Raw genomic sequence first — 22250 nt, 5'->3', positions numbered from 1 at the left:
ATGGTTATGTATTTAAATTCGAACTGAAAAATTTTATGCAATGTATTTCATTAATTTAAAGCTGCCTCAATTGAAAGTGGCGTAATGTTGCTTTTCATTTTGATTTATTCTGCTTCAGTATTCACAGGTAAATGTGCTTACCAATGTGGAATTCGTTTGAGACACACATTGTAGTGATTTGTAGGATGTAACTGTAAATATACAAGGTTTAGGGCAGTAAATTTGACAGTAGGCCTACAGTTTTACTGTTAGACATCTATCCATTTATTAATTGACTCATTCACCTATTGTGTCAATAAACAGCATTATGAGGGAGAGTGTCTAGGGATGTGGAATAGTAGTCACACCCATCAATTAGCAGAATCAGCTTCTGTATATGCTTGGGAGTCCAGAGCCATTACAAGCTACAGTAATTTTTTTTCTTAAAAAAAAAAAAGTAGAGAAGATCGAAAGATGAATGGTGTATTTCATCAAGGATTTATTTAGTAAGTGTGAGAGATTTGCAGAAATGCTTACCAGACTGCAATGGAAGGCATTACAGGAGATGTGTTGTGGATCATGGGTATGTTTATTGTTAAATTTCTTAGTTTGTTCCAGAGAGAGTCAAACCCTGTATTAATTCCTCCCACAAACCTCTTGTGAAATGACCATGGCAAGATCAGACAATGCAGAGCTCTTGCAGAGGCTGACTAACACTTATTCTTCCCGTATAGGCTGTCACTTGCAAACACAACCGGGAAGGGGAAATGGAAGTGGTATCAGAAGTAGCCTCCGCCACACACTTTGGCTTGTGTAGTATGGATATAGGTACTGGTAACTATCTATGACAAGTGCTAAAATGCTCAGATTCATCTAAAACAGAGGTGGAATACATATAGTTACACATGAATTGGTTACTAGCAAAACGAAATGCTTCATCTTGGACCCAGCCACAGAACTTATTAATTTAGTCTGTTCCAAGAAAACATCAGGTCCAGCTCTTTGAATGCTGTGTCCCGATAGGCGTCAGAAATCACCAAGCTTGTATAGTACTTATAGTTTACAGCTCACCAGCAGGGGATATATTAAGCTTCATAAAATGTGTAGAAACAGAGGGCACCTGGAGTTGTTGGTGTCCAACTTTTGATTATTTGCCACCATGAAGCCCCCACTGAGGATTCAGGGACTTACTGCTACAGCAACTGACATTTTGATGATAGACCCAACCCCTTCAGTGATTTAAATGTAAAAGTGATAGTTACTGGTTTACGTGATGCTGATGGTAAAACATAAACAATAAAATACACTGAGCTGTTAATTTCACATCAAAGAAGAGAAATACTGTATTACAAAATCATAAACAAGACTTGTTGTTGTTGTTGTGGTCTTCAGTCCTGAGACTGGTTTGATGCAGCTCTCCATGCTACTCTATCCTGTGCAAGCTTCTTCGTCTCCCAGTACCAACTGCAACCTACATCCTTCTGAATCTGCTTAGTGTAGTCATCTCTTGGTCTCCCTCTACGATTTTTACCCTCCACACTGCCCTACAATACTAAATTGGTGATCCCTTGATGCCTCAGAACATGTCCTACCAAATGATCCCTTCTTCTGGTCAAGTTGTGCCACAAACTTCTCTTCTGCCCAATCCTATTCAATACTTCCTCATTAGTTATGTGATCTACCCATCTAATCTTCAGCAGGGTCGACAGAAGCGTCCGATCCCACGCGTCGGCTTTGACCCGTGACGTAAGGGTGTTGTCGTGTGTGACGTCATGACGGCGCGGAGTTTGGTTAGAGTGTGGCTGTCTCCAGTTCTGTTTTACCTTATTTTATTTACTTTTCTGATCTGTTCGTTCCATCTCGTGAGATTTTTTTTAAATTTAAAAACACTTATTACTTATTTTAATTATCAGTTTCCTCCAATTTCTGTTTTAGTTTATTATATTTATCTTTCTGATCTGTTCGTTCTATACCGTGAGATTTTTTTTTTTTTTAAAGGCAAAAAACACTAATCAGCTACCGAAGCATCTTTATCTTCTATGGGTTGCAGGGGTTACGACCCCTGGGGAGGTGAGTGGGTATTCATGCATGGCTGTCTTCACTTACACGTTGCAGCTACGCAAGGCGTCTAAATTTGTTTATATTTAGTTTGCCCCCCACCCAAAACACCCCATTTCCAGCGCTTGTCCCGTTAGTGTCATTAGGATTCTTTTGGAAAGTGTGTGTGTGTTTTTTTGTTTCCGCCATATTTGTGACGTCAGAGTCAAAGCAGACGGGCGGGATCGGACGCTTCCATATTTTCCTTCAGCATTCTTCTGGAGCACCACATTTCGAAAGCTTCTATTCTCTTCTTGTCCAAACTATTTATCGTCCATGTTTCACTTCCATACATGGCTACACTCCATACAAATACTTTCAGAAACGACTTCCTGACACTTAAATCTATACTCGATGTTAACAAATTTCTCTTCTTCAGAAACGCTTTCCTTGCCATTGCCAGTCTACATTTTATATCCTCTCTACTTCGACCATCATCAGTTATTTTGCTCCCCAAATAGCAAAACTCCTTTACTACTTTAAGTGTCTCATTTCCTAATCTAATTCCCTCAACATCACTCTACTTAATTCGACTACATTCCATTATCCTCGTTTTGTTTTTGTTGATGCTCATCTTATATCCTCCTTTCAAGACACTGTCCATTCCGTTCAACTGCTCTTCCAAGTCCTTTGCTGTCTCTGACAGAATTACGATGTCATCGGCGAACCTCAAAGTTTTTATTTCTTCTCCATGGATTTTAATACCTACTCCGAATTTTTCTTTTGTTTCCTTTACTGCTTGCTCAATATACAGATTGAATAACATCGGGGAGAGGCTACAACCCTGTCTCACTCCTTTCCCAACCACTGCTTCCCTTTCATGTCCCTCGACTCTTATAACTGCCATCTGGTTTCTGTACAAATTGTAAATAGCCTTTCGCTCCCTGTATTTTACCCCTGCCACCTTCAGAATTTGAAAGAGAGTATTCCAGTCAACATTGTCAAAAGCTTTCTCTAAGTCTACAAATGCTAGAAACATAGGTTTGCCCTTCCTTAATCTAGCTTCTAAGATAAGTCGTAGGGTCAGTGTAGCCTCACGTGTTCCAACATTTCTACGGAATCCAAACTGATCTTCCCTGAGGTCGGCTTCTACTAGTTTTTCCATTCGTCTGTAAAGAATAAACAAAACAAGACTTAATCATAGTATTTGGAGAGAAATTATGGGAACATTTTCTTCTAAGTTGACATTGTAGATGCAAAATTAAGCTTCCTTTTAAACATATTTGTAGAGTTTTGTTTACCCCTAGAACAAACAAGGATGAATTCGAGCGGAAGCAAGAACAGGGAATGTATAACTCTTTGGATTAAAGTGTCTTGTGTTAGAAAGAGAGTGAGTTCTATGTAACTTGATGGACAAATTATAATCAAGAGTTGAAGTTGCATTATCACCAGTGTTATAACATTCTTTAGTCTATCTTTTAAAAAAAATGAAGCACAGGCACTATAGACAAAAATAAATCATAAAGCGATTTGAGGGTTTTTAAACAATAATTGAACAAAGGTATTAATGTGAATAATACTGAGTTCCCAAAAGTACCTGGCAAAAAAGTTGACGCATTGAAATTCATTCTTACTTTCTTACATGGGTGCCAAATATAGTACATACAGATGTATTAAACCGCTGCAGGCGTGACTTACAGATATTAGTTTCAACCATACCACCCCAAAGGATGTTACCTAATTCACAAAAAAGTGGTAATTGCAGGCTACGGTGGTATTTCCAGTAGAATGTTAAAATTGTGTAGTAACCTTCATGCTATCTTTGTAGTCAGTCATCAATATAAAATGTATAGATTTGCCACATATGAAGGTGGTTTGAAAAGTACTCAAAATGGAATAGAATAAAAGTACTTACATCACTAAAACGTTTATCTTTCAATGTAGGCTCCTTGTAGAATAATGCACCTGGTCCAATGATGTTCCAGTGCATTGATCCCATCTTGCAAATGAGTTTCCTCCAGGCCTGCAAAATAGTTGTCAACTGCGGTTATCAATTCTTCATTTGAAGTGAATCTTCGTCCACCAAGAAAAATTTTCAGTTTTGGGAAGAGATGGAAGTCTGACGGAGCCATTTCGGATGAATAAGGCAGGTGTGGCAACAATTCATACCTTCATTTGTGTAATTTTGCCGTGGTGATGGCACATGTGCACGGGCATACATTGTCTTGTCGTACCACCAATTGTGCAGATAATTTTTACATTTCTAATTCTTCATTTAAAATGTGATAGGCTATACGCTTTAAGGTGACATCTGGCAAGCCTGAGGAATTTCATGCACTTTCAGTCGGTGATCCTCCATGACCATTTTGTGCACTTTAGAAATGATTTCTGGAGTAGTGATACATCTTGCTGACCACTGCGCGGATCATCTAATCTCTCCTGACAAAATTTAAATACATTTGTCCACTTGGCAACAGTTGAATATGAAGTCCTCCCCTGTATTCTGGAAATTGGCATGAATGTCCTTTGCTTTCATACCTTTCTTTATGAAGTACTTAATCACTGCTCGAATCTCTCTTTTTTTTTTTCTTCGCAAATCACTACATGGGAACAACAACAGAGCCATGTCACTGCCACAGCTCTCTTCCAAGAACACTGACATAGCAGGTGTTTACAGGCAACAGTCCAACGAATATCACATGAACAACCCCTCGTAGAAGCAGTGTGTTGAGTGGCAGACAGGCACATTGAAAGAAGAGTGTTAGATATTATACTTGATACAATCTAAAGAACATGATGAATGGATAATAATTATGGACATTACTTCTAGATAAATTTATAAATACATGAAACACAGCTACTCCGAGAAAAAAAAATCACTGCTTTATACTTCACACTACTCAGCAACTGTTTTTATTTATTGTTTGGTACTAAGAACACTGTCAGCTGCCTTAATACAGTAAAATTAAAACTTGTTTAATGTGGCTGTTAGTGGTAACAGGAATAGAAACCCCCAAAATGTTGCAATAAATTGTAGAATTAGTGATTAATAAGGAACCCTGTTTTTGGCATCTAAGAATTTTCAATTCATAAATATCCTGTAAAATAAATTATCATTATGATATAAAACTCCATTCTAAACATTAGCTAGATTTATAGTTTATATAGCAATTACTTTTACTTTTTGTTAATTTTACATCTCATCATAAATCCACTCTTGTTAAGTTTTGATATATCAGTATAATTAAATGAAGCATGACATCAGGTATAAATGACCAATTTTCGCATATCAAGCAAAAAAAATCTCTGTAAAGTGTATTGTATTGGAGATATCATTGACTGTTGAAATGTTTTGTTTAAATTGTGTATTTTCTGGCACAGTCACATACAATTTCAAGTAGAAATTACTGGTTTTGTCTGGCTCTAGTTGTTTTCAGATCACAAGAAGGAAACAGTAGTTCACTCCAAAGCATTTTGAGAAAATCACTTCCTCAATGTGATTCTCAAGTGCTCCACATTACTATGGAGACAGTGTTTGTACTCTGTCTCTTACAACCGTTGGATATAAAACTCTAACGACTGAGTGAACAAATACACCTGGAGGTTTGCTTAGAAAAAGAAAGTAGATAAATAACAATTTTAAAGATCTTGGGAGGAAATTAAGGTCAGCACCTAGCTTCCCCCGTGTGATCTCAAAATGATCAGTGCCAGGAAACATCAGTAATTTCTTACTTAAAATATAACTGATTGTACTGGAAAATAAACCATCTTCAAAAATCTCTCTAATAGACATCAGCTAAGATGTTCTCTGAAAGTAGCCTCATATTTTCTCATGTGTGTAAATAATAGTCTTAGAAAGTATTAATTGGAACTAAACTCAATTACCAATTTGTTCAGATTTTTGGTAATTATATGTAGGCAAGATTGTAAAGAAACATTGCACTCAAGGTCTGGATGACTAATTCCAATTTCTGACCAAGTTGTTCATTTTAGTGTTTCTACAATTTCAACAAATCTCTGTGTAAGTAAAAGGACTTGGTGGAAAGTAAAGCCTCTGAATTTTTTATGTGCAAACTTCTAAAGGTTTCTAAATAAAACAAACTTTATTAATGTGCTACATCTTTATTTTTCACGTCTACGTATTGATTTCACAACATAGTCTTCTGAAAGTGAACACATTTCTTCCAACAAAAGACTGATTTGTTAATACCATCACTGTCGAATGTTTGACTTGATTGAACCGAGCCACAGCATCACCTCTCATGATATGCCACACTTACCTGACAGCTGCGTCTGTGTTATCTGATGATTTTCTCTGATGAGTTAGTCAACCCTTTTCCACTGGGTCTTGTCAGCCGTTAGCTTCATAACAACTCAATGTCATACATTACTGATGTCTATACAATCATTGCTGTACACAATTTTCAGTCTCTTATGGATTTCAGTTGGAGGCATGTTTTCTGTGGTTAAAAATTCAATTACAGCACACTGTTTCTCATGCAAGGACATACTGACATTACACACTGCCATGTTATATCCTACAGTTTGGAGGCCTGTAGCAGGAGAGGGTTGCAGCTTGTGTCAGAAAATCGGGAAAGTTGACTGAGTAATATCCATTACATGTAATGCCTCAGTCGATATTGAGAACATTCTAAACATTCTGAGGCATTACTTTTCAGCATGCCCACAGAGTTTATAGGACAAGCTTTTCATTATTAACACATTACTGTGGAGACTGTGTTTGTACTCTTTCTCTAATGACTGTTGCTAGTATTTAAAACTCTAATGATTGAGTGAAAAAAAAACATATGGAGGTTTTTTTTTAGAAAAAGAAGGTAGATAAATAAGAATTTTTTAAAAAAAAATGTGGGGGAAGAAATAGGTCAGCTGCCTAGCATTTGCAAAGCAAATCTGACAGAAACAATCGCACAAATAATTTTTATTGGGGAAACAGCACACAGAACTGGTCCCAGCATTTTAACTGAAAAAACTAAAATTCATGGCAAACATAAACAAAAAATATACAGAAAACTAACTGTTAAAATTGAAAGGGTTAGCAGATTCTAATATCTTGGAGAAACAATGCAAGAGTGGATCCAAAGCCCAGCAAATGATTTAATCTATGTTGCTGGATGGCTATCCCAGTACACGATTCATGAATCAAGTAGCAGGTTGCCTGTCTAACAGCTTCCAGGGCAACCAAACCTTGGTTTTCGTATTTTGTGTGATTATTGATATAGAACTTAAAAACTTAGAATGCTTTCATTATGTACTTATTAAGAGGTATGGTGTTATGTTAAAGGTTCAACACACTGAGACAATTGTTACAACTGGGGCAACATAAGTCAGTGCACACAAATACCCAGATTATATTCTTCAAGTACTTGAGAATGAGAGCACTTAAGAAGCACAACACGTCATTTCGAATCTTTACAATACTTTTTCTCACTGACACCACCATAAAATGATGAAAGCAAAAATGTTTTTGCTTACTACATTTTCAACAAGAATCATATAATTTATGAAGCAAACAGAGCATATCATGATTATGAAGTAAATATGATCTTCACAGAGATGTAAAAAATCTCAGCATGGCACAGAAAGGAGCATGTTATTTAACCATAAAATGTACAATAAACTTCAGATTCATGCCAAATCGCTGGCCGGTGTGGCCGTGCAATTCTAGGCGCTTCAGTTTGGAACCACGTGACCGCTACGATCGCAGGTTCTAATCCTGCCCCGGGCATGGATGTGTATGATGCCCTTAGGTTAGTTAGTTTTAAGTAGTTCTAAGTTCTAGGGGATGATGACCACAGATGTTAAGTCCCATAGTGCTCAGAGCCATTTGAACCATTTTTTCATGCCAAATCGGTCACTAGGGATTTGACTAAATCCAAAGAACAGCTGACTTGTGTCTTTTGGGTAGCTCTTTCTACTGTTTCCAGGAATTTTTGGACAATGTGTAATACGTTGTGAACTGCAATTACTTTTAAGCATTGCCAAGAAAACTTACTGTGTAGCTCTGTTGTATCACTTATTTAAAAAATGCTTTATGTGTGAATTAGAATATAAGCCTTATAATTTATGTGTGTGACTATTATTACTGTTGTCATATTGACACTTTCATCTCACTTTTCATGTATATATTAACATTTAATTTAGATTGTAAATCTCATGACTATTATAAATGTTTTTAAATATAATCTTACATGTTCTACATCCTGGCAAAGCACTAGGATAAAGGATCTACTGATCTCAAAAGTTAATAAAATAAAAATCACTGTTCATGCTGTAAAACTGTCACATCAGTCATGACAGTTTAATTTATTATTTTTTTTACTACTAACTCTATTCACATAATATTTTGCAGACATTATCCACATATACCACTAACTGTACCTGCAAAATTATGTAATAGTACGTCACATACTTAATGTCATATGGAGTCATAAATGTCGCGATGCATGACAAACTAGCTTTTGCTTAAAACACAGTTCAGATTACCCAGACTATACTCAGCTAGTGTTTGATCATTGGAGCACTTAGACTTTCAATAAACTGTACACATAATATCAAAACTTTTTCAAACTTTCTTTCACTTACACACTTAAAGTCATACAATTAATACTGTAAGTAGTAAAGTGATCAGAAGTGTGAATCTGCTTTATGGAAGGGATTCAGTTTTTTAAGGAATTGGGAGTTTACTGGTAGTTAATAAAAAGCAAAGAGCTTACAGATCATCTAAAAACATTTGCAACAAGTATTTCAACTCTAGAAATAACAAAACTAAAACACTATACTACAGTTGTAAGGTCAGGAGGTTTATATGCATTTGAAGGCATAAATCAGAACTGCAAGATGGGTGGACTAAAGGTGCTATAAAGACAAATTGTTTTTTAACAAGCAGAATAGTTGGAAAATGAGAAACAATGAAGCAATCTGCAGATATATGAATAAACCAACAGAAATATGCGTAAACTATCTGAGTTGAAGACAAACCTTTTTTGAACTTTTCCACCAAACCTGTTAGGTCAGGCTAAGAAAATAAATATTTCTGAATTTCTGGAAAAAGAAGTCGACTACCATGGATCACAAAACTGTGGGCAAAGAAACTGAAAAACAAATCATATAATCAGAACAAACAGACAGCAACTCATTTAGAACTAAGTCTATAATTTAGGTCTTGAGGGTAGGAAAAATATCATGAATGAGAGTGACACAGAGGGCAAAGTATTGACAAAAAAAGAAACTATGAGGTAAGTAGAGGAACTGAAGTTGTGTGTTCCCAGCTAGCTAATATAATTATGAGAAAAATCTCAAGGGACCTGGTTGAAGATTTTACTCTGCCCGCTGTGTTTTGTTAAACACTTAAATAACTTGAAATGAGATATTTTGCACAGCCATGTACATTAAAGTTCTTTGTGATACATGACCATGTCATGTTTGTAATACATGGGCATTCTCAATATCAGTTGAGGCATTACGAGTCATGGATATTACTCGGCTGAGATTCCCCCTTCACTGACACAAGCTACAACCCTCTGCTGCTACAGGGCCCTGAATTGTCATGTTGTTGGCGGTAATGTAACTGTATTAGTGCGTGAAAAAAAGTGTGCTGTAATCGAGAAAATTGAAAGCGTGAATTTGAAGAGTTCATCCACACATGGAGCACCCCTCCTTCAGCATGACCATGCTAGGCTACATACAAGTGCTGTGACATCTGCAACAATCAGATGCCTTCAGTTCACTGTCATCGATAATACAGCTCGACTTGGTCCCATCCTATTTTCATCTGTTTTCAAAACTTAAAGAACACCTCTGAGGACTTCACTTTGGTGGTGATGAAGTGATGGAAGCAGAGGTGAAGTTGTGGCTCCATAACAAAAGTAAAACATTCTATAGTGACTGTATCAACAACCTGGTCTCTCAATGGGAGGTATATGTTTGTCACCAGTGCTACTATGTTAAGAAAGAACAATGTAGACATGAAGAATAAGAATATTAATAAAGTTTTTTATTTTTTAAAACTTTCAGAGTTTCCACAAAAAATTCAGAGGCATTACTTTTCAGCATGGCATCATATATATCCTGTCCCAGGTTTGACACCTTTATTGAAATCTTATTTTATTTTGCAGACACTTGATGGAGGTCTCTCAGATGCTGATGTCAATGATCCACACATCAAGGATGTAGCAGCCTTTGCATTGAGTGAAATTGATAGGAGACAGAATTCGGCTTTCAAGCAAGCGTTAGTTCGGATTGTCAGTGCAAAAACTCAGGTAAAGAAAACAGTAAACTCCAGAATGTGATACTAACATTTGGAAGTGCTGCAGTTAATGTGCTGCAATTTTTATGTCCTTTTTCTTTCTATTAATTATCAAGAACATATTATTAATTACAAGAACATATCTACATAAACTCATAACATGAAATACTCGAGTGTGTTACTGAATAGTGCCACTGACCCATCAGGTTATTGTCATTATGACCAACAAAAATAAGAGCTTTCTAACTCTTTAGAGCTAACTGCATAAAAACTGTTACTGCAGAAATTCTGTTGAAGTTCCTTTACTTGACACCCTTGAGTCTGATTATGAAAATGTTGCTGCTACTGTATTAATGAGCTGCTGGAAATTATACTTATTGCACATGTATGTCAGTGATATTCACTGAAGTGATGAGGTTAATTTGGAGGAGTTCTTTAGTGGAATCACTAGGCTATCTCTTTTTTTAGAACTGGGCATCCTGCAAGTATCTTTCCACTCCCTTAAATTTCTGAGAGACTGTGTACGTTTTCGATTATAGGTGCATAGATGAATTTATATTGTTAAAAAGCCCCATTTTTTATCTTGCTCAAAATATTACAACAGAACTGGTTTTTATATAACACCAGGGTTATTAGTACTCTTCTCCAAAGCATGTGTTTTCCTTCGGTTTTGATAGGCTTCTGAAGCTTTCCACTTTCCATTGTTGTCATTCGTATTTTAATATGCACATCAAAAAATGGTTTTGCATCACCTCGGTACCAAAATTTCCGGAACCTATACAGAAAATTGGAATAGGGATCAACATAAACGTCATTTCCGTCCTTTTTATTGCTCATGAATACCACACATGGCATGTTGTACCACCATACAACGAGACCTTCAGAGATGGTGATCCAGATTGCTGTACACACCGGTACCTCTCATACCCAGTAGCACGTCCTCTTTCACTGATGCATGCTTCTATTCATTACTATCCACAAGTTAATCAAGGCACTGTTGGTCCAGATTGTCCCACTCCTCAATGACGATTCGGCGTAGATCCCTCAGAGTGGTTGGTGAGTCACGTCATCCATAAACAGCCCCTTTCAGTCTATCCTAGGCATGTTTGATAGAGTACATGTCTGGAGAACATGCTGGCCACTCTAGCCAAGCGATGTCATTATCCTGAAGGAAGTCATTCACATGATGTACATGATGGGGGCATGAATTGAGGTCCGTAAAGACTAATGCCTCGTCAATATGCTGCCGATATTGTTGCACTATCGGTTGTAGGGTGACATTCATGTATCATAAAGTTGTTATAGTGCCTTCCATGACCAACAGTGGCATACATTGGCCTCACATAATGCCACCCCCAAACAGCAGGGAACCTCCACCTTGCAGCATTCGCTGGACAGTGTGTCTAAGGTGTTCAGCCTGACTGGGTTGCATCCAAACAAGTCTCTGACGATTGTCTGGTTGAAGGCATATGGTGAAGAGAACATGATACCAATCCTGAGCGGTCCATTCGGCATGTTGTTGGGCCCATGTGTACCATGCTGTATGGTATCGTGGTTGCAAAGACGGACCTTGCTATGGACGGCGGGAATGAAGTTGCACATCATGCAGCCTATTGCACACAGTTTGAGTCATAACACAACACCCTGAGGCTGCATGAAAAGCATTATTCAACATGGTGGTGTTGCTGTCAGGGTTCCTCCGAGGCATAATCCAAATGTAATGGTCATCCACTGCAACAGTAGCCCTTGAGCAGCCTGAGTGAGGCATGTATCCGACAGTTCCTGTCTCTCCTCCATGTCTGAACAATATTGCTTTGGTTCACTCAGAGACGCCTGGACACTTCCCTTGTTGAGAGCCTTTCCTGGCACAAAGTAACTGTCTAGGCATAGTTGAACTACAGACAACTCGAGCCATGTACCTCCTTCCTGGTGGAATGACTGGAACTGATCGGCTGTTGGACCCCCTCCGTCTAATAAGCACTGCTCGTGCATGGTTGTTTACATCTTCGGGCAGGTTGAGGGACATCTCTGAACAGTCAAAGGGACTGTGTATGTGATACAATATCCACAGTCAATGTCTGTCTTAAGGAGTTCTGGGAACTGGGGTGTTGCAAAACATTTTTTAATGTGTGTATTTTAAATTCACTTAAACAAAAGCATGTATGTTAGTATGATATTTTGTTGAAAAGTGCCATAGTGGGACTAGGGTTGTGTAAAATAAAAGTTAATTATTTTGAAAATTAAAATTAATATTAAATTAATAATTCTATTTATTAAAAACATGTAGTATCACTTTGGTTTCAAGCTGACAGATGCATCCTCAGATGTCTGTTCATGTTTAAAATTAGAGCTATCTTGTGCTGTGCATGTGGTGATGGCTTCTGTCACAAAAAAAGGATAAACTAAATGCAATAATTTTAAACATGAACAGTTGTAAAGATGAATGTATTGGTGAAAGATCAATAATGCCACTGTTTGTCATTAATAAATAGTGTTATCAATAATGGTTGGTTATTATCATGTTCCATGGATCATTTGCATGAAAAATTGTAATGTTGTCTTTGCATTCATGTTGCAAATTAATTTTAAATGTGGCTATGTGCTGTACATATCTGTGTTGTTGCTTTGTGTGTGTGTGTGTGTGTGTGTGTGTGTGTGTGTGTGTGTGTGTGTGTGTGTGTGTGTGTTAGTAGTTCCTACCACATTAGGCCCACGAGTTTCTTGTATTTAAATTGTTTTATCTTTGGTTTTGGAAGCACAACTTGTGTATGCCTGCCACATGGCAGTGGCCTCAGATCTATTTCTTCAAAATCCAATGTTATGTTAACTGACCACTTATAAAATGATTTTATTGACTCTCGTCTCTTGAATAGCATACATTAGATATAGTGTATGCCATTTAGTATATTCTAAATGTACAGTCTCAGGGTTTCATCTGTTTCAAAGTATGTTTTTGTGTCGGTATGATAGGAAATGCTTAGGAAACTTTAGCAACCATCTGTAGCCAGTGCTCTGGAACATAAATTTCTCTCCAACAGTGACATTTAGTTTTCTCAGTGATCCTGAAATGATGACACACCTACACAGTGGAGCCTTATCGGTCCATGCATGGCAGTGCACAGTACATTATTTGTCAAATAGGTACACACAAAAATGCAGTTTTTCAGGGAGTCATATGTCAGGTTCAAGTGACCACAGAGATAAGAGGTCAATTGTGAAAGCCTTTGGCCTAGCGACCATATGTATACCTATCAGAAGAATGGGCATACTGTAGTTATATGTAATACAGGGCGAAAATTTAAACGTTACACACTCCCTCAAGCACAGCCAGATTGAGCAAATTAGTTGGTTCTTTTGTATTATAATTATCTATAGTTCTGCACTCAGGCTGACTGGGTTGCAATGGTAAAAGACAAGCATCAGGCATTTCTGATTGTATATGAAACAAATATTTGCATGACTTTTTCACATTTATATTCTTTTGCATCAGTTGTGGTCTAGGATAGGCCGTAGGTGATTTATAAAATCACAATTTGTTCACGGACGGTTGGTGAAAAGACCCAAAAAAACCATGATCTTTGAGTATCAAAAGTACCAATTGTGGGGATGGCCACTTTCATAATTTCTATTCTTGGTAAATCATAGAAATTTCAACATACATTATTATGATGGTGATCTTGGGAACTTTGAAAATTTTTTCGATATCGTTATCTGTTACAGAGATCAAGAGGTTCAAAGTTACCATACTTACACACCTAGCCCAGCAAACTTTAACGTAAAAATTTTCCCATGTTTCTCCATCCCCCATACCCACGTGTTAAAGTTGCCCCCCCCCTCCCCCCCCCCCCCCCCCCCCCCCCCGAATTCCATCCCCAAGGGCATGTGCAGAGAGGAGACAATTGTTGTTGAAGAGAACGACAACAGACTGTAAGTGAGAAAGAAAGAGACAATGGCAATGGGAGAGAAAAGAATGGGGTTGATGCGTTATGGGTCACCAGTTCAAACCATACCACAACAGTTTTGTTATTTAGTATTTATCTTTTCTAGAAGATTCTTGTTTGTGTGTTCTAGGATAGTTGATGGTTGTATAAATAGCTGCACTCTCCATCCAGGACATCAGTTCGTTTTCAACTGGCAGTAATAAATGTGCTTTCACTTCTAAGTTCTGTACTTCTTTGATGACCCTGCCTTTGGATTTGAACTTGATCGTGGTTATAATGTGGCATTGTTTGGTGGAGATGCTGAGTACTTCAGAAAATCAACATCACCATGGTTGCAATTAGGCAGTGTAAAAACTGTCACCTGCATGGACAGAAACTGGAATACAATCTGTACATGGTTCCTAAGATCCATATATTTTGGAGACACTCATACACCAGACCATACGAGAAGATATACAGCACTGTAAGTCAGCTGCACATCAGTCGTCCATCAGTATTTTTGGGAGATGCTACTCAGGACCTGATGAAATTGCTGAGAGTTTGACTTAACTGCTGAGGTCATCAGTCCCCCAGAACTTAGAACTTCTTAAACCTAACTAACCTAAGGACATCACACACATCCATGCCTGAGGCAGGATTCGAACCTGCGACCGTAGCGGTCGCGCGGTTCCAGACTGTGGCGCCTAGAACCGCTCGGCCACTTCGGCCGGCAAGACACTGGACATCCAGGAGAAAGACCAAGAGTGCTACATAACAAGCTGTTGTGTCCACATGAAAAAATCAAGCCTCATGTTAATGTTATTGACAAAGTAACAATAAAGTCAAACTATTAGGCGGGCCAAAGGAGCCACTGGGAAGCAAAGCGACGAGCCAGACGCTAGTCCTCTGGTAAGGTGCAATTAATATAAGATATAAGCGCACACAGAGAGTCCACAGGGCATTACTGGTCAGTGGTCCATTCATAGGCATGAAGTCAAAGTGCATTCAGCTTATAATGATAATATAAGGATAAGAGCAACAATTCTTGTTAGACGGAGAGCACTGTGGGATGAGAGGGAGGCAGAGAGAGGGCCTTTGGTGGGGACAATGCTAAGTCATGAGAGCCAGCATCTGACCATATGAAGAGAGGCACCTTTTCTCCTCCACCCAGCCTCTGAAGAACTGGTGAAGAAATTAAAAATGTAGAGCCATAAGGTGGTGAGAGCTGTTTTACATTACATGATGGCAATAGCCAGCAGGATTGAAGGAGAAAGGTGAATTAAACTTTGTGTTAAACTCTCCAATAAGAGAAGTTGGACAGTTATAGACAGCAGTTAAAAGTGAGCAGAGGCGCTGTGGGTGGGTTTGCCATCAGGAAGCTGCAGGAATAGTTAGTCAGAGGGTGCTGCAGGGAGGCAGTGATCTGATGGGACCATAGAGAGCTGTTAGTGAGCTGTGGGACCCTGTGTGTTGGTTGTGTGGGTCTTGTTTGTATGGACAGGTTCACTTGTAGGAGACAGAACAGAATGAATCTGTTACTGTCTGTATTTTAGACTTCATCACTTCATAGAGACACCTCCATCAATGCAGATAGGTTGAGCTTGTAGTATTTTAGTAATATACTTACAAGTATTAAGTGCCTCTAACAAGTTTAATTTTGAACCACCTTACAGTGCTTTACCTTCACCCCAGGGATTATAATATTTTGTCCAACTAAAAAGCCTGCCTCTCACAATGGTCAACTTGCTAAATCCCTCTTAACAAACTGTGTCAGTCTACCCCAGTCAAAACCTGCACTCAGTATTCAGCAAAGCCCGAACCAGTCACATAGAGCCCAGGAGACTTGGTCTGGATTTTTGTGCTTGTGTGGGCAGTGGGACTACGAAAAAAGTTACTAAAGCACTACTTGGGACCTTTTCATATCCTTCATTACTTCTCAGATGTCATATAAGAAGTCAAGGATTATGACCCTTCATCCTTGTCCTCCCTATGAAGCCTACCTACAGTCCAGAGGCACAGACTGACAATGGAAAGTTCAAGGAAATGAAGTTAACACTTCACAATTGTGAAGCTTTGGTGGGGCGGTACCTTCGACGCACTTCATAATGAAGAGGATGTAACAACTTGACCAGAATGTGAAGATCCACCAGCACCACCATAAAGAGGATCATTGACAAGCCTAAGAGACCAGTGTCAGCTCGAATGAGAACTTACGAAACAATGAGTCGCTGGTTCTCTAGGTCAGCGAGTAACACAGTGAACTGTGGGGCATGCAGCATCGCATAGTGGTTAGCGTCACGTGCTGGCGTGACATGGGTCGCCAGTTGAAACTTGATCACCAGCAATTATTTATTACTAGCCTTTTCCCCCTGGCTTTACCTGCATGTGTGTTGAGACATGTATATTGAACACACTTCCCTCTTCCCATTTCTGTGTGCACCCCATTCTCCCAACTCTATGTGCCTACCTCGTCCTCCTCACTCTCTCTGTCCCTTCTCTTCCCCCTCTCTCTGTCCATTTCCTCTGTCCCATCTTTGACCATGTCTTCCTCTCCCCTTCCTTTGACTATATCCTCCTCCTCAATTCCTTTCCATCTCTGTCTCCTCCTCTTCCTTTTCTACTTGTCCACTACCCCTCTAGACCTTCCACCTCCCACATTCCCACTCATCTTCTCACTCTGTCCACCCCCTCTGCTATCCATCTCAAACTGTCCCCAGCCATGTTCATTGCCATGTGTAACCCCTTCCATACAGTTCAATGAAGCAGGCCGATTTGCTCCCTCAACATGTGGAATAGGCTACACATCAGAGGCTTGAAAAACATTTATTTGCCCCTAATGTGCAGGCTGCCATGCAAAGCAGGTTGGTAATGGAAGCTGATGTTACTCCAGTACTACATACCTTTCACACAGAACAACCTATGTACCGGGGCCTGTAACACTGTTTCTTGCTCCTGAAGAGTAAGCTGCCCTGCAAAGCAGGTTGATTTGACAGGCACATACTGTTCCCACACATGCCTGTTGTGCAGGGATGCTACATGCCAAGGGCTGGGGGAAAAAAAAAAAACACATGGTTTTTGCCTGTATCTCCACTCCTATTGGAGCTAGGAGATCATTAACCCTACAGTACTGATACTCATGAGGCCTGAGGCCAGCTGTTTCTGTGCCACATTTGATTGAAATCGATCCAGGGGTTTGGGAGGAGATCTCTCTCTCTCTCTCTCTCTCTCTCTCTCTCTCTCTCTCTCTCACACACACACACACACACACACACACAGATTTAGTATTTGTCATTTTTGAATTTTTGAAAGGTTCTTGAAATATCTTAAGTTTGTATTCTGTACATTCAGGAATATTTGCTGTTTGTGTAAAGATCAGCATTCAGCAATATTTGATGTTTGTATAAATAGCTGCACTACCTGTCCAGGAGGTCAGTTCTGTTCTGGCAGTATGTTGGTGTCAGAAATAAATGTACTTTCTCTTTTAAGTGTTGTACTTCACTGATGAACCTGCCTTCAGATTTGGACTTGATTGTGGTTTTGATTTATAAAAAGGCACATTTGTTTTAGGTTGTTGGAGGTACTCTTTATCACCTCCGGCTAGAAATTGGTGCTAGCAACTGCCGCAAGGGAAAAGATGATGCCAATTCTGAATGCACTTTAAAGGCAGGATCGGTAAGAGTTCTATCATTGACACCTCAAATAAAAATGGTTCATATTTCATGTATATGGATTTCCCTTTGTAATTCCTGTGCTCATTGACACCTATATTTGAAAGTGTACGTTATTAATCGTTTTTCCCACTGTGAATGGTTTTTATGACGTTTATGTTTCATATATGTAAAGAGTATAACTATTTGAGCCTTGCCTCTCATATCCTGTATTCTCCCATTTGTAATGTTCCCTGTATTCCAGTGTATTCAAATCTCATATCAAACCTTGCTTTGCTCTGCATCTTGTTACCATCATTTTACTGTGGGTTCATATATATGGCTGTAATGGGGTTGACTGTAACCTGACTTTTGTGTTTACTTTTCTCCTCTCCTTCCCTGATTTGCTATCCCACTCATCTCCACCTTACTGAGCAAAATGACAGTTGGGATGATTGTCTTGATGTCTTCTAAGACAGAGACATTCCTGTAGGGCATCAAACTAGGATTGCAATGAGATTGAAAATTTCATGATAAACAGGACACAGCACATTATCCTGAATTGAGGGTAATCTGCAGAAACTAAAGGTGGTTTGGTTTGTCCTGAAGGACTGTAGTAGGACCATTGATGTTAAAGTTATACACAATGCTTTGATGGATAGTATTGGTTGCAATCTCGAGCTTTTCACTAATGATGCAGTTATATTTGGGCAAATGCAATCCTGTGAGTATTGTGGTAGTATTGTTTAGATCTGGACAAAATATCAGTCTGCTGCAAAGACGGACAAGTAGTTCTTAATGCTGGGATATGTTAAATTTTTCACTTTCTGAAAAATAAGTGTGATATCCTTTGACTACAGGATTAATTAATTGCAATGAGTCATGTCATTCAAATACTTAGGAGTAACGATGCACAGACACATGTAGTGGAATGACCATATAACCTCAGTAACTGGTGAAACAAATGGCAGGCTATAGATAGGGTATCAGGTTTAGTTTGCCTACAAAAGACTTCATGCAAAACATATCTGTAGCCCATGATTGCAGACTGCTCAAGACTTTGGGACTTGTATCATTGCAGAAACATTGAGTGTATACAAAGAAGGATGGTGCAAAAAGCCATAGTCTTGTTGTACTGATGGAAGAGTATAACAGATATTGTCAAATCTTAGTTGGCAGAAACTGAAAGAAAGGTGTACTTGGAGTAAACTACTGATAAACACAAAAAAAAAAAAATCCTAAATTTCTGTTTAAAAGATGATGAATGTAACGCTAGTGTGACAGTAAACTCCAACAAAATTTTGTATTCTCTGGGAAAAAATATTGTAGGCATATGGCTTCAAAATAACTTCATATGGCATACACATATAAACAAAATAAATGGAACACAAAATAAAATATGTTACAATTTACAGTTACGCTCTGTTAAAGCAAGTTTTAACTCTGTCTGAATTGCCTACTTTGCACAATTATGTAGCATCATACTATACAGAAGTATATTGTGGGGTCATACACTACCCAGTTCACTCATTTTCCAAACACAGAAAAGTTCTGTAAGAGCAATGCAACATGCTCGACAAACAGTCTTCCAAACCCAAACCCCTCATCCAAAAGTCATCAGTCCTCCCACTTCTCTGTATGTACATACTAGGAATCTGTTGTTGTGTTGGAAGAAATTAAAAGATATGCACATTTTAAAATCCATGAGCATGATATAAGACAAAAGGAAAAGCTTAATGTCCAGTCAGTAATGACATCAGCCTGCAAAACTTCCACAATAAACAGTGGTATACAAATTTACAATAGTCTTGCACATAAGGGAAAAATCATATCATTCACACTCTTTTGTAAAATCTTAAGGGCATTCTTATAAGATCATTGCTTCTATTAACTAGTAGAATTTTTATAACATTTGAGATACAAGAGACTTGCAACAAGACAGTGCAGCTGCTGCAAGTAATGCAAGCTCTTTTGTGGATGAAGCTAAAATTTATGTGTCTACTACAATAATACCGTATTTTTACTGTGTTGTGTTACTGTTTTGCTTTGTGTTTGTTCTGTGTCCCACAGTCTCGAAAGATTTTTTGGATGAATGAATAAATAAATAAAAAACACCCTCTGCCTCTATGTAATAAGAGAATGCGTGTTTTAACCAATGTTATCGAACATGACCTTTCATATTGACAGTTTGTTCACTGTTGTGTGTTTTTGAGCAGAAATCAGGTTGTGAATATGCTTAGATGCTGCACATTGTTAGGAATCTGTGCAATGCTCAGTCTGCTACTGAGCGGAAGGTCCTGACTATTTGCATTCCCACTGTCACCAGACAATCTGCTTGCCCAACAACTAACTGTACTGTGGTCAACAGTGTCATCCCTATACACCTTTTTTGAGCTCTTATAAATGATTGTCACTGTCTTCTTCTCGGGTCACAGGAACTCTATAACAGAGTGTTGCTTCAGACGAATATAAAGTGCAGCAGCCATCTTGACAGAATGCTACAACAGCACGACTTGTGGAAACAGATTGAGTTAAATTCGAATACAAGTGAGAAGAATGTTTCGGTGACCTCCATGAATACCAAAGATCTACAACAAGAGTTGAGTTTTTGAAAAATGTTGTGCATTTTGTGTTGTTGTATGTATGTACTTGGAGGCTCTCCCTTATGATAGGATTTATGGATGAAGTGTGAAAGAATGAATGCGGGTGGATGTACTAGACAGGATACACTGTTTGGGTGCATATGTCTGGTCTTGCATGGGTGTGTTCCACATGGGTATGACCCATGTAACAAGGGGTTTTGGGAGTAGGTGTGGCATAAGTATGGCCTAGATAATTTGTAGATTGGGTGGGCAACTGAATACCAGTTCAGGAGAGAAGGAAAGGATGATCCTAATTGTAGGACATGAGGAAGGATAGTTGAAAACCTGGTAGGGATGTGTCCCAGTTGTTAATAATGAGGGTGCTCCTTTGCCACTAATTTGTGGTGGTGGTTGGAGAATTAGGTGTATCTGTGGCTGCAGGTTGGACTGAAATAGCAAATAATTTTATTCACAGTAGGATCACATTAAGTGTACATAGAATGCTGGATTAGCTCATTATACCCGTAATCTGGTGAGTCACAATGTGGCATAATGGATGTATGTGTATAAACCACCATGTCAGAAGATGGCAATAATCGATGACAACCTTTAATGTGTGTGTTATTGTGTCTGATCATCACCGAATAAAATTGCTTGGAAGCCATATTTATCAGATTGCTGTTACCTGTTCCAGACATCATCAGTACATATTGAGAGGAAGATTTCCGGTCATTCCTCTGATAATTCCCCAGATCAAAAATCAAATATGCCCATAGGGGCAAATATAGGTATTGATAAAATTCTGCTTTTGCTGAATCTAACTTCATCAGATTTCCAGTTTCCCTATAGTTAAATTTACAATAACAGGATTCTATTATCACACTGTTCCAGGTGTCCTCACTGAATGTACAACAATTTTAAATGCTGTTCCACAAAGAGTAAGTGATAGTAGACTCTGAAGTGAGGCTATTCATTTTGTAATGTAACCTCTTAAATTTGGAAACTCAACTCAAAATACTCAGCTTTCATTGTTGATGTTTGTAGATGAGGTGAATCTCTTCGCTGCGGTCTGCTCCACCTGAAAATTAGATTCTGGACTTCCCAAAAGGGCAGGAAATTTATTTCATAGTTAATCTTCTTTTATAAAATGATGTAACTGAAACATATAAGTCTGTTTTAAAACACTATTATTGCATCACAAGATACAAAACTGACTCTTACAAGATCTTAAACAACACTGACTGAATTTGGGTGTTGGTGCTGAGATTAAGTGAACAGTAATGACAAATAGGTTTTACTGCAAGAATTTTATAAATGAGTGTTTTGCTGTTTGTTCACATTCATTGACTACATCTTTGAATAAAAACTATGTTTATTAACAGTTTCATTATAATTCATCAGAACTGTGCTCAAAGTACCATAATCTCATCAATTTAGTGACTTTATAACATTATAATATGTCTTCATTAAGATTTGGTATATTGCAAAGTGGAGACGAATGGTTCAGCTGGTCAGGAGGCATTGCAGTTTTCATTAAGAGTCATCCTGTTCTGTGTCACTTTGCACCCCCCCCCCCCACCCCTCCTCCCCCCAAAGTATCGCACATAGGAAGTATGGGTGAGACTTTGTCATGGCATGCATGCATCAGAACAGATTGACATGCAGAAACTAAAAATAAACTTCAAGCATTGCCAAAAATTCACTACCATTGCAAAATTTGAAATAATAACTAAATGTTGTGGTACATAGAATATGGTAATAAATTAATAGCTAATTATGAAGTATACTTCCTTAATTAACCTGGGAGAATGTTCTAATT

General features: G+C 38.4%; 1 protein-coding gene and 1 long non-coding RNA gene across 2 annotated transcripts in view; both read left to right on the top strand.

Moving 5' to 3' along the window:
• Positions 1-22250, top strand: part of LOC126260265 (uncharacterized) — a 426131-nt gene that overhangs the window by 216531 nt on the left and 187350 nt on the right. The window contains exons 3-4 of the mRNA XM_049957594.1: positions 10152-10295; positions 17770-17874. Coding sequence (XP_049813551.1) covers positions 10152-10295; positions 17770-17874 — 249 coding nt within the window. The remainder of the gene's footprint in view (positions 1-10151; positions 10296-17769; positions 17875-22250) is intronic.
• Positions 20789-21731, top strand: LOC126260266 (uncharacterized). The gene is made up of 3 exons (XR_007546637.1): positions 20789-21219; positions 21323-21369; positions 21476-21731. It is a non-coding gene; the product is annotated as an uncharacterized LOC126260266 (long non-coding RNA).

Source organism: Schistocerca nitens, chromosome 5 (assembly GCF_023898315.1).
Source record: "Schistocerca nitens isolate TAMUIC-IGC-003100 chromosome 5, iqSchNite1.1, whole genome shotgun sequence".
In the NCBI taxonomy this organism is placed as follows: Eukaryota; Metazoa; Arthropoda; class Insecta; order Orthoptera; family Acrididae; genus Schistocerca; species Schistocerca nitens.
This window is presented reverse-complemented; position numbering and strand designations above follow the sequence as displayed.